The sequence below is a fragment of the Sus scrofa genome, chromosome 15 (assembly GCF_000003025.6).
Source record: "Sus scrofa isolate TJ Tabasco breed Duroc chromosome 15, Sscrofa11.1, whole genome shotgun sequence".
Taxonomy (NCBI): domain Eukaryota; kingdom Metazoa; phylum Chordata; class Mammalia; order Artiodactyla; family Suidae; genus Sus; species Sus scrofa.
Genome location: NC_010457.5, coordinates 103,016,132 through 103,029,519, shown reverse-complemented (window position 1 = coordinate 103,029,519; position 13,388 = coordinate 103,016,132). Strand labels below are relative to the sequence as shown.

General features: G+C 38.7%; 1 protein-coding gene across 11 annotated transcripts in view; it reads left to right on the top strand.

Annotated features, from left to right (window-relative positions):
* Nucleotides 1-13,388, top strand: part of SATB2 (SATB homeobox 2) — a 209,590-nt gene that overhangs the window by 142,705 nt on the left and 53,497 nt on the right. For all 11 annotated transcript variants that reach the window (XM_021076069.1, XM_021076076.1, XM_021076074.1 and 8 more), the window contains 2 exons: nucleotides 8,304-8,516; nucleotides 12,827-12,982. In XM_021076069.1, coding sequence (XP_020931728.1) covers nucleotides 8,304-8,516; nucleotides 12,827-12,982 — 369 coding nt within the window. The remainder of the gene's footprint in view (nucleotides 1-8,303; nucleotides 8,517-12,826; nucleotides 12,983-13,388) is intronic.

The window sequence follows — 13,388 nt, the reverse complement described above, 5'->3', positions numbered from 1 at the left end:
CTGGTTTCAGCAAAGTTCCTCCATTGTACATGTTCAGGTGTGGCTTGGACAAGGGGATTGCAGTTAAGAAAGTGTAGACTGCTTTGGTTTCAAGAATTTTCTATTGCACTTAATCACTTTGTGTTGTATGCTTACTGTATTCTGATGTATCAGGTGGCACAAGCAAAGTTTTATTCTATATACTGGAAAGAAAGCTGTGAGGGAAGTGTTTCATTTAATAAACTGTAGATTGGGGGTACATGGAACATTTGTTCTACAGTGAAGTTTGTATAGCCAAATTTCGGTATTTATTGTCTTACCGTTTTCAGTAGGTTGAATGAGAAGATCTCGTGTTATGATGAGTTAGGCTTTTAATATGTGGTCCATCAGAGCCTGCTGCTGACTGCTTGGCAGAGATTGGACTCCAGTTACCAGAAAAATGAAAAATGTGCATTTGGTGTTTCTTAGAACCCTATAGTCCTGTCTATCCCCAACTAACCACAGAGCACAGAGTGTACAGATTCTGCTCGCAAGGAGTTTAGTATGTGACGGGAGAAAGAGGCTTTATAGTCGCACAATGTAGGAGATAAGTGTCATAACTACGAGACAGAACTAGTGCCATCTCCGTTCAGAGGAGGGAGAAAGTATTGCCAACTGCAGTGTATATACATACACACATATATGCATAGGCTTTTAGTGCATTACAGAACACATCTCTACAGCAACAACATTTGTCTGCAAATGTTACTTTTGTATATGCATTTATATTTGCAGAGTACATTAATTCCCTTCAGATGCTCAATTCTATCCACCCCCATCCTACAAAAGTGCTGCATGCATAGGCTGTCTTTCCTAATAAAGAAATATTGTAATAAAAGAGAGGTTTTTATTAAACTAATGCGATAACGACATTTTCTTTGAGGATTTAACACATCATTTTTAATAATAAAAATCAAATTGTCATTGCTGTGCCCTGTATACCTTTTATTCAAATCAGACTAAGTACTCTGGCTTCATGGCTATGCAGTGCTCTAGGGGGTGATGGGGGGGGATGAGTATTTTTAGCATAACAAATGAATTTCAGCAGTCAGCTTTGTAGTGAGGTGGTAGATTATGAATATGTGACCCAGGGAAACCTGTTTATATTCCTGAGCAGGGGGGGAAATGCCTCTCGGGAGTGTCTAGAAGGAAATGAGTTTGGAGATTAGGAGAGAACTCTTAGGATTCTGTTAGGTCAGCTTTCAGTGGGTAAGATGTCAATGCTCTGCTCAGCCAAGCAGCCGAGTTCACAGCTTCCACCGCTGAAATTCAAGAGTTCACTTTGTACGATTAGGCTAAGAATTTAACGTTGCTTGGTTTTCTTAAGAGGATGCCAGTTTTTGGCTCTCCTGTCAGCTGGAACCAGACATTTCAGAATTGTGTAAAAGTTAAGGCAAGCAATAAGCGTGCAAAGGGGGTGATGGAACATCATCTACCTTTGGAGGGAACTATGTGATCGACAGGTCATGCTCAGTGGCAGGATGTGAGGTTAGCCCATATGGGTGCAAAGGCCCCTTCTGCCTCTGACCCTCTGCAATTCTAATCTGTAAAATGGGGGTATATGTGCCTTTTAACCTTGCTGAGTGGTTATGACATCATTTGTTTAAAGCAAAATATAATTATGAACGAAAATGTATTTTCAGACTCACTACCACAAAGTAAATACGTTTTGACTCATAACACCCTCAAAGAGATGTAACTTGGTTTCTGAAGAGAACCTTCATTTTAAAAGCTTACATACTTTGTTCATACATCCAGAAATTAATAATTAAAATACATTTAAGTTTTCTCTAAAATAAAAGTGGAAAGCATATGTTTTTACTCTTGGCATAGTAATCAGTAGTACATATAAGCTATCTTTGGGATTTATATGACATTCTACCATCTACCTTTGTTCAGGTTGGGACCTCAAACTCTCAAATTATGATATGCTCTATAGATGATATCTGCATTATATGATAAATGAGTATTTGGAGGGTTGAGTTACTTCAAAAGTTTACGTTATAATAAATATGTGAACAGAAATGTAATTTACAGAAATGAAAAACAGTTTCCACCTAGTATGAGGCTTTTTCCAAAGAGAAGCACTGAGGTTTGGCTGGACCAGTTTTTTCAGTACACACCTGGTGTATATCACTTTAAAAAATAAATTATGCCTCATTAAATTACAATTAAATGGAATCATGATCATTTGTTTTTCTGGAAGGAAGATGTTTTGCATATTGAAAGCCTAATTTGTTGCAGGTGACAAAAAGGCTGAACAGATTATCTAATATCACTTCATTTTGGGGGTAATGTTTGCTGGTTAGTTTGTGTATACTCCAGTAGTTCAGAATTATATTAGTGTGGACTATATTATTTTTACTTCAGAAATCTTCTACCATTTTGTCAGTTTTTGTACTCTTTTTTTCTTAAGCTTTTAAGGAAACAGAAACTTGGTATTCTGGATTAGTCCTGCTCTTTTTTTTTTCCTTCAAATGTTCTAATACTGTTCACTCCCTCATTCACCTTCCCCCTTTGCCTGGTCTCACCACTATTTCTGTATCTGTGCACTTCTTCTAAAACATTTTCCTTGAGACCTGTGGTTGACATTACTGTCACCGTCTTTTGATCTGAGGTGACACTAGTTCTATCTGAAATTATGACTCTTATCATCTTTTATATTGTGCCTCTGTAAACTATCATATAGTAAACTCTCTGGCAGCAGAATCTATGTCTTATTAATCTTCCCATTCCTTTCTGAACTTTGTACCAAGTTGTAAATAAAAAAAAATGAATTAATAAGGCTAATTGTTGTATAAATGTCATTGCTTCCCAAATCGAATTAAAGGGATGTGGACTTAAAAAAAAATGAATTAATAGACTGCTCTGTCATTCTTTGGCAATAGGTATATTGAACTTGAGGGGTTCTCTAGATAATCAATGGGAGATACAGTGTAATCCTAGAAAATTAGAATGTAATGGATGTCTGTTAAAATCTAGATAGTAATGACCGACCTTAAGTGTTGCTCTCAGCCCTGGAGTGGCCTGGAATGCTCAGGCTTATCATTCCTAAAACCTGGCCCAGGCTTGAGTTCTCTTTGTGTTCTCCTAAAGCATTAAGGGCACATCGAAGGCAGTTTCTCACCTGTCCCAGGCCTCAAGGGCTAGTGCAGAAAGAAAACTTGGAAGTAGATTTTATAGAGTCAGTCATGGTAATGCTTCCCAAACACTTCTGAGCATTAGCGTGCGTTTTGCACACTAATGATTTGGAATAAACCAGATAAATTGTTGAAGAAATATAAAAATCATAATAATGTAAGAAAACTTATCAACAGAAATTGCAGATCCAGAAACTCTAAGGTCATTTAATTTGTTACAAATGGATATTAAAAACTACAAATAATAAGTATATCCATTTTTTATTTTTATTATTATTTCTTGGGAGGCCACACCCGCAGCATATGGAGGTGCGCAGGCTAGGGATCGAATCAGAGCTTCAGCTGCTGGCCACAGCCACAGCCACAGCCACAGCCACAGTCACAGCAACATCAGATCCGAGCCGCATCTGCGACCCACACCACAGCTCAAGGCAATGCCAGATCCTTCACTCACTGAGCGAGGCCAGGGATTGAAGTCAGTCAGATTTGTTTCCGCTGAGCCACAACAGGAACTCCAAGTACATCCATTTTTTATTTTAAGAATTATCCCCAGTTCTTTGTTTTGTCTGTAGAGATAGCCTGCATTAGCAACCAAGCTAGATGGCATTATATTATCTCATGAGTTGTGCTTCGAATTATTTTGTTTTTATTGAATTTTTTGCCAACCTCATGTAATATTGCTAGTGCTGGAAATAATATAGAGCTTACAAAATCTTCCATTAAAAGACTAGGGAGAAGGCCAATTTGAGGCTTTTTTTGCCCAACTCCATTCTTTTGTCAATGACCTATAACCCTAGAGCTCTCATGGAAGATGTCTTCCTACCCTGTGCAGATGTTTGTCTTTCTGGTCAACCTGGTCTTTTCAGTGTCTCTCGGTCTTACATAATCCCAGCTAACACCATGAAGAGAATTGTTTATAATCTCTCCCTTGAGAAGGCTCTGTTGCCTATGATGAGGAAAATATTTAATGACCACCTTACTCAATACTTGCAATATATTTTAATAAGATTACTCATATGAAATTTTAATAAGCAATATCCTGGTTAATTTATTAATTTCCTTCCATTTTCACATTCTCAATATTCATGACCTTTCTGTTCATAAAAGTACATCTTTTTTTTAAAATTTTTTTCAGTGCCCAGGTGCCAGACTACTTTCTGTATATCTCAAGCTGCATAATAGGAATGTCCAAGTGACACCTCCTGCCTGGCTGGTTGATAATTAAAATGCCAGACAACATAGTGCCAAGGGCTTTAGAAATATTTATGTAAGGTAAATTATTAATTTGTGTTCTATTCAAGACAGTTTCAATATGATAAACATTTACTTATCTTGATAATTAGATGGGGTGATTTGTGGTATATTTAAGTTATGCCATGCATTTTCTTCTGATTTTTTCCCCATGATGATTATAAACTAACTAAATAAACGTGCTCTACATGCATGAGCTTGACTACATTTTAAAAAATCCCACTGTAAATAGTTAAAAGCATATATATACCCAGAATGAAAAAGGCTCAACAAAACAACTAAAACTCTTCTTGTGCCCAGCAGTTAGCCACTTGTTATTGAAAATGTCTGAGGTATGAGGTAAAAGAAGCAGCTTTGGGACCATGGCTACACAGATGAGACTTTAAGTAAATAACTTAGAACAGTGTTTTCATTCTCAGGGGCAATACATGGAGGCAGCACTGGCCACATTGTTGGTCTGAGACTTTATCTTCAATTAGGTGAATGACACAGAAGCAATAGTATATTCCACCAGCCCCTTAAGATACAAATATTGTGTCTCATTCACTTCACAAATGAAGTTGATGGGCAGTCATTCTCAAGGATGCTTTGTCTTGATTTTTCCTAAAGATGGATTCATTTCCCTGTAAGGTTGCCAACATGTTAAAAAAACAAAACAAACAAACAAAACAAACAAACAAAACAGGGGAAGGAACTCCACAATTTCAATGTGGGGGGAAAAAAGGTAAGCCAAGCCAAACAAAAAAAAAACAAAACAAAACGAAAGCACTCTCATTGGAGTGATTTTTAAAAAAATCAATTTAGGAATAAACTAACTTACAATTTTGAACCTTGTCCATTAAAACAATACTTTTTGTTGTTGCACTGTTTCATATGCAAGATCTTTGCCATACTGTCCTCCAAAATTTGTGAAAATAATTTCGTGGAAGAAGTTTATACATTTTGGCTTTGCGAGATCTTAAGTATAATCACAATAAACAGGACAAAGAATATATCCATGTAGACCCTAAAGCTTTTCCAAATTTGGTAGTCTGAAATTTATTAAAATGCTAAATTACTTATGAGAGGGAGAGAGAGAAGGGGAGCAGGTACCAATTCTTCTTTCATGTGCAGAATTGATCATTAAAGAAAGCTCAGAAAATATCAGTCTTAGTGTCTTATTAGTATTGGAAATTGGTATCAATTTTTTTATTTTAATTTTTAACTTTAATTTCATATTTTTAATTGAAATACAATTAATTTACAATGTTGTGTTAGTTTCTGATGTACAGCAAAGTGATTCAGTTTTATTTATACACACATATATATTCTTTTTCGCATTCTTTTCTGTTATGGTTTATTACAAGATTTTTATTTATTTTTTTGTCTTTTTGCCATTTCTTGGGCTGCTCCCGTGGTGTATGAAGGTTCCCAGGCTAGGGATCGAATCGGAGCTGTAGCTGCCAGCCTACGCCAGAGCCACAGCAATGCAGGATCCGAGCCGCATCTGCAACCTACACCACAGCTCACGGCAACGCCGGATCCTTAACCCACTGAGCAAGGACAGGGACCAAACCCGCAACCTCATGGTTCCTAGTCGGATTTGTTAACCACTGCGCCACGACGGGAACTCCTACTACAAGATATTGAATACAGTTCCATGTACTATACGGTAGGTTCTTGTTGTTTATCTATGTTATACATAGTAATGTGTTTCTGTTAATCCCACACTCCTAATTTATCCCTCCCTCCCCTTTCCTCTTTGGTAACCATAAGTTTGTTCTTCATGTCTGTGAGTCTGTTTTTGTTTTGTAAATAAATTCATTTGTATCAGATTTTAGATTCTACATGTAAGTGATATCATATGGTATTTGTCTTTTTCTGTCTGACTTCACTTAGTATGATTATCTCTAGGTCCATCCATGTTGCTGCAAATGGCTTTATTTCATTCTTTTTTAAATCTGAGTAATATTCCATAGTATATATAGGGAATTGCTATTGATTTTTAAATGCACATCCCTCTTGCTTCTCCGCATATTAATTTGGAGATCTTTTTATCTTAGAAACAAATTTATTATTAATATTTCAGGTTACTTAGTGCAAGTAGAAAGTAAGATAACTTAAGTTCGACTGACTTTTAATTTCAGGAAGAGAATCAGTACCCAGCTTCTATAACATTTTCTGGAAGACAAGTATCTGACTTGTTGCTTCTAAAAGCATAATAAGAAATCAGAATTTTCTTAGAATCATTTCACCAGTAGGATATTTTCATATACACACCCTACCTTGGCCTTTCCCTAGAGATGCACACACAGAGACACATACTTGTTAATACTCTTTTCTAACTTCATTGTATGGCATATTGTATTCTCATTTGTAAAGACTTCCCTATCAAAGTAATGATACCCAAATTGGCAGAATTATCAGGTGGCTTACCTCTTGTAAGGTCCTTATAGTAAAATTGTCTTACATGATATTTTGAGTGGTGATTAGCTACTGGAGTGCAAATAACTGTACGATGCACATTCCTATAAGTGACATATGTATTACTTTATTTTTAAAAATTGCCTACTTTACTCGAAAGATGTTTGGCCAACTAGAGATCATGTGTTTCCCTTGTAACCAATGCCTTTTTGGCCTGTTGGCCAATATGGCCTATTTAGCCCTATAGTTACAAGTCAGATAATGTTTCTTCGCCTTAATATTTCTGCTAAGTGGAAATGTCTTTGGCATCTTTTTTTTTTTTTTTTTTTATGATTTGGGGTTGTCCCCATCTGTTCTCAAATCCAGAGGGTACCCTCTTAGCTTTCTCTGGATGATAATCCTAGGCCCTGATCTCATCTTGCCTGTGAAAAGAGATGTTAGCTGGAAATGTAAAGTGATGCCTTGGTGTGATAATCTAACAAGTGTGCAGAATGGAAATGGATCTGCCTTTGCCCCACGTACTGCAGTGTTCCAACTCAGGTCTCTAGCCTTTTTCTTGAGTCCCTACTACTTTTGTCTAGACTCGTCAACCTTTTTCTTTTCTTTGTGGATTCTCTGTCAGCAGAGCACATGAAAACACTAATTTCCTATTTTAAAGCATTCTATTTGGATGGGTCACACCTTCAGAAAGAATCTGAGCCTAGCATGACATTCTCTGAGGTATGCTGAGGCCCCTCACCGGATATGACTCCATTTCCATGACTGCTTTAATGGTGGGATTGGAGCATCTCCATGAGGGTGTGTCATAAAAAAGTCTGGGTGTCTTCTGGTACATATGCAAGGAAATCTATTATGTGTGTGGATTGAGAAACTATCAGAAGGTTAATATGAGTTATAGCCATTTGCTTTGTGCGATTTTTCTTTTCTTTTCTTTTCTTTTTTCTTTTTTTTTTTTTGCCATAAGAAACATCTATATTGAAAACAGTGGCCGGTCACACAGAAATTCAGCCAAACTATTTTTTTTCAAGTTGATGTAAATCTCCCATGCTGCTTAAATGTCGGAACTAAATTTACCAAACTTGGCAGATTTGTAAAGCTGAGCAGGACTGCCAAGTGTTCCCAGTTTCAAGCAGAGAGAGTTCTAACAGTTCCTGAAATACTTGTAGGAGGCACCTGGTGGTAATTGCAGTTTCACAATTCTTCCCGCGCGCCTACCTTGCTAGCTGGCATCTCTGTGCACTGATGATTATTGCAGTGATGATAAAGTGTCAGAATAGAAAGGTCCAAAATAAGGCACAGCCCCCAGAAGGCAAGCACATTCCCACAAAATCTTCCTCCTGGAGAACCCTCAGGAATCAGACTGAGGTTCTTGACATCACAGCCAGCTGCTTCCACCAAACAAATAAAGGGGGAGAGGGATGCAAGACGGAAACCACACATACCTGCAGATATAACTTGGCCTACTTTTTCTTTTTTTTCCCATTTAATCAGGGATTGTTGTCTGAGATTCTGCGTAAGGAAGAAGACCCTCGGACGGCATCTCAGTCTCTTTTAGTCAACCTGAGGGCCATGCAGAATTTCCTCAATCTGCCAGAAGTGGAGCGGGATCGCATATACCAGGATGAGAGAGAGCGGAGCATGAACCCCAATGTGAGCATGGTCTCCTCAGCCTCCAGCAGTCCCAGCTCCTCCCGAACCCCTCAGGTGAGATATTCACTCCGCTGACTTTTCACTCTGCCTTGGAGATAGCTGGCCTTCCCTGATGCTGTGTTTTCCCTCAAAAACACAATTCACGGTTTACCTCTGAACATGGTGGTCAGAGGATATGACCCTCTGAGCATATGCTAGTGGTTATCCTATATCGTAAGCCATTTCTGTCCCTTTAAGAAAGTACCATTCTTCCACATGTGGCAGGAGGGCAGGAGTGGGTGGAAAGGTAAGCTCTGGATGGCTGCATACAACTGCTTGGTCGTCACAGAAGGGGCTGGGGATTTGAAGCTGAGTTTGCATAGCAAGCACACTGCTTTTCCTTCAATCATGTATTTATTTGGATGTGAATGGGTCCAAGTTCTGCTTGATGCAGTCTGACAAAGACAGAATCGGCGAGGAGCCTGTGTGTGATGGAGGCATGCATCTGCAGCAGCTAGATCAGGATGACTGGCAGATCGTTCAGAGATCCCTTTGAAAATGGCAGTGGAAAGATAGACCTTAATTGTTTTCCTTCCTAGGGTGATGTCCCCACAGGACAATGACTCAGCTTTCCATCCTTCCTTTCTCCACACTTTAAAAGCATTCTGCTCTCGGGTCCTCCTGCAAATGCATACATCTAGTCCTGTCAGATGCTTTAAAGAGCCTAACTGAAGGGTCAAGGTCTCAAGTCAGCCAAGAGCCATTTCTGACTCAGATCTGAGCCCACACATTTTTAGCCCACTCCCTTCTTCCCCTAAACTTTTCCTGATCAGTGGATTTATGGTAAAGCTAACTCATTCACTGTTGAAATCTCACTCATGATTAAAAATTCCTTCTTGGCTGATGGTTTTCAAAACAAATATTTAACAGGTACACGTTTGTACAAATCAGAAAAATGGGTACTTTGAAACTAAAGGTTTGGGGTTTTTTGGTTTGTTTGTTTAAATACTATAGTTTTGGATTTAGGAGTTTGTTTTCTTGGAAGGTCTAAGGAACTGATTAAGCAGAATTTTATTCTAATAGTAATATTTGAGCTTTTTCTATCATGCACTGCCAAATTCTGATACTTACACTTTAGTCTTTAGTGAATTACGAATTTTAGTTTCTGTTAAACCAAAATTAAGTCTCTCAAGGGCTCACTTTGGACCAGCGTAACCAAGCTTTTTAATTTTTCTTTCTTTCTTTCTTTTTTTTTTTTTTAATTTGGGGGCATACGCGTTGAGCTAATGCGTTGGGCGAGTTGTTAATTTGAACTAATATTTACTTCTATTAAATTCCCCAACATTTTTGTCACTTTTGAATCCCATTAAACTATTAGAGGAGAATCCAGCCATGCTTCATGGCTGTTTAACCAGGCAACTCTTCTCAGAAAGTCACTCCTACTTGTAAGGAAATCACGCAGGTTTGTGTGTTTTTTTGTTTTCCACCCCTTCATAATGTTTTTCTAATAAGATTATATCTTAGGCATCTTTTCAAAGGCCTGGTAGCTTTCAGAGCCAGACCAACTTATAAGGCCACACAGCTATGGTCAGTATTTCACTTTTTTGAACAGGAGAAAATCTCATCTAGAAAATTCCTAGATAAAATACACTTTAGGGACAAGTATAACAGGGAAATTGATCATTTAATTTCACAGTTTTGAGATTTCCAAAAATAAATATAATATATTTTTCTCAAAATATTTTGAGAATACAGTCATAGCACTACAGTTTTAGACTGTCTGGAACATTATTCTTTTTCTGTTAGTTAAACATTGAAAAAGTTCTTAAAGACTTTAAAAATGTTTCATGATTACCTGCTTACTCAAAATTCTTTACAGACCTATCTCAGTAGTAAATATCCATAGTCAGTAAGGCTTTCCTTGTGAAAACAAATGTTAGAAGGGTACCCACTGACTAAGCCTTTGAGTTGGAGCCAGCAATCCAGGGTGTACACAGAGCCTTGCATAGGTGCATGGAGATTATTTTCCAGACCCTATCAGCACTTTATCAGTGTTTTAAAACAAACTGAAGAAGCTTCAGATTTAAATTTTTTGTTTGTTTGTTTTGTTTTTTGTTTTTTTGTCTTTTCTAGGGCTGCACCCACAGCATATAGAGGTTCCCAGGCTAGGGGTCGAATCAGAGCTGTAGCCACCAGCCTACGCCAGAGCCAGAGCAATGCCAGATCCAAGCCACGTCCGCAACCTACACCACAGCTCAGGGCAACACCAGACCCTTAACCCATTGAGTGCAAGGCCAGGGATCCAACCCAAAACCTCATGGTTCCTAGTCGGATTCGTTAACCATTGAGCCACGACGGGAACTAAACCTCCAGAGTCTCTTTACATAATCTTCCAATTGGCCGGTATTCCTCAATATACTTAATAGTAACAAAACAACAATATAAGGATAAGAAGCATCGCTTATTGAGCACTCATTATTTCAAGTATTGTGAGCATTTTGCATTGTTCCCATTTTACAGATATGGAAACAAATTAAATACCTTGTATAAGGTCACATGGCTGAGTGGCGGAGCTAGGGTTTGAACTCGGATTATTCTGATTCCAAGGCCTGGGCTTCTAACCATGTATTTGAGTGCCTCAAGGGCTTTTGCTAAAAGCCCTCAGTGTTCTAGAGAAGGTTTAACCAGTTGGGTAAGATGTGACCGTCAGTGAGGCTAATAAGAAACCAGAGTTGAGAAAGATGGAAATGGTATGCTAAAACATGCACTTAACAGGAAAAGCACTGTGGGTTAACTAGAAATTTCAGAAGAAAGAGGGTTTCAAAAAAGATGAGAGCGGATTGGATTATTTCAGGAAGACCCCCAACTTGAGGGCAAGAAGAAACAGGTAAAAAGAGCACTGGTATAAAGGAGTTTGGGGGGGGGGCAGAGTGGCCCAGTGGTTCCTGAGCCTATGCTTTGGAGCCTGAGACTTGAGTTCAGATCATGGTAATTCTACTTGATGCTGCATGTCCTTCCAGCTATATCCTCTTTTATTTTCCATTGTCTTCATCCATAAAGTGAAAATAATAATGTCTAACTCACTATGTTCTTAAAAAAATTAAATGTGATAAAAGTAAAACACTTTCTAGGATACCTGGCACACAAAAAGGGCTGCATTAACCATTCTTATTACTTTGCAGTAATTAGAACATAGTATGAGACAGGGAGGTCTGAGGAGAATGGCAGCAGTCACTGAGCACTCCTAAGAATCAAAGCCTCCTTGAAAACTTAGGACATGAACTCCAGCTTCAAGACACCATTGAGAATGACCCCACAGTGTCCACACTGCAAGCTGTGTCTTTCTCCAAACCTGTACACCGTCGATGAGTGTGGGAGCAGCTCAGGACCTCCCTAGAGGGAAAGTGGTAGTTTAGTATTTTAGGGTGGGTGGAGATCAAAAGAAAAGAAAAAAGAAAAAAATCCCGTTTAGACCAAATCAGCTGGCTGGGCTCAGGAATCCAAGGGTTGGGGCAGACTTTTCCCTGAGTCCCGGGGCCCTGGGTTCTGAGAAGGCTGCCCAGCCCCTCTCCTCACACACCAGAGCAAATGCTCTGGCAGTCTTTCGGATCAAGGAGATGCAAACGTTTTAGGGTTATCCTAACCCCAAGAAGTACAGACACCTTCTATATTGTCCTTCACTTGTCTCCGAAGCTGATGGGAAATCATTCAATTAAAACGAGCACAGCAGAATACATAAAACCACAATATGAGTTTAAGAAAATGAAAACGGCACTTCAAAGGCATTCTGAAGCCTAGTTTTATGAAATGAAATTTTGTTTCATTTCCACTGATTTCCTAGGTGAAATTAGGTGACTGTCTGGGTAGCATAATGATCATCGTGATGGGAAACCATACATACTCGAATGACATACGTAAAGCTTTAATAAAGAATGAGACAGACTCAGGGGAGTGCATTAAATTGAGTAATAATTTATTATTTAGAGACCTCTACCCATTTACTCATTTCTTCTGGAAGAATTGGCTCTTCCTCCAAGGTGTGCCATTTTCAGAAAGAAAAAGGTAACTGTCTGTATGTTCTGCATGCTTGTTTTGCAGTGAGGGGATTGCTTGAGTTTGAGGTCCACAGTAGCCATCTTTCTTGTGAACTGTCTAGGCTACTGTGAAAGAAAGGACAGGGTTGACAGGACTCTGCATGTCCTATAGGAATGCACTGCAATTATTTCCAATCACAATTAACCTGATTAGAATAATGGACAGGAAGTGTCCCTCTGTAGCTAATGCAGTTTGGCATCAGCTGACTGAAATCCTTTGATAATTTCTGCACAGATGGCTGGGCTGAATGCAGCACTTTTTAAATTATTATTTTCATGGTCTCTCGGTAGGCCAAAACCTCGACACCGACAACAGACCTCCCCATTAAGGTGGACGGCGCCAACGTCAACATCACAGCTGCCATTTATGACGAGATCCAACAGGAGATGAAAAGGGCCAAGGTGTCTCAAGCCCTGTTTGCCAAAGTGGCTGCAAATAAAAGTCAGGTGAGTGGTTTTTAAAAGAGCAAAAGCAAGGGCTGGAACTAGACCGTTCTTCTCCTCCCACCAATAAAAATACATCTGTTCTTATAATAATAATAACAATAATAATCCCTAGGGAACCTGTCACCTTCTGCCTTTTGCTCTAAGGTTTGCTTTTATTCCCATTAGAGTTCAAAATGGAGACTAAGTCAAAACCCAGATTTTTTTTCTTTTAAAGATTTTTTTTTCCAAAAAGAATCAGTTTTGAATGATTTCTCTCCTCTTTCCGAATACTGCTATGTATCCTTTTTTCTTTCTTTCTTTCTTCATGGTATTCGAGCAAAACTTAGTATGTACAAAACAGCATCTTTCTGAGACCAAGTTTTAGCCAGGTCTCATCACCTCTCTTATCCCCACGGGGGAAATGGAT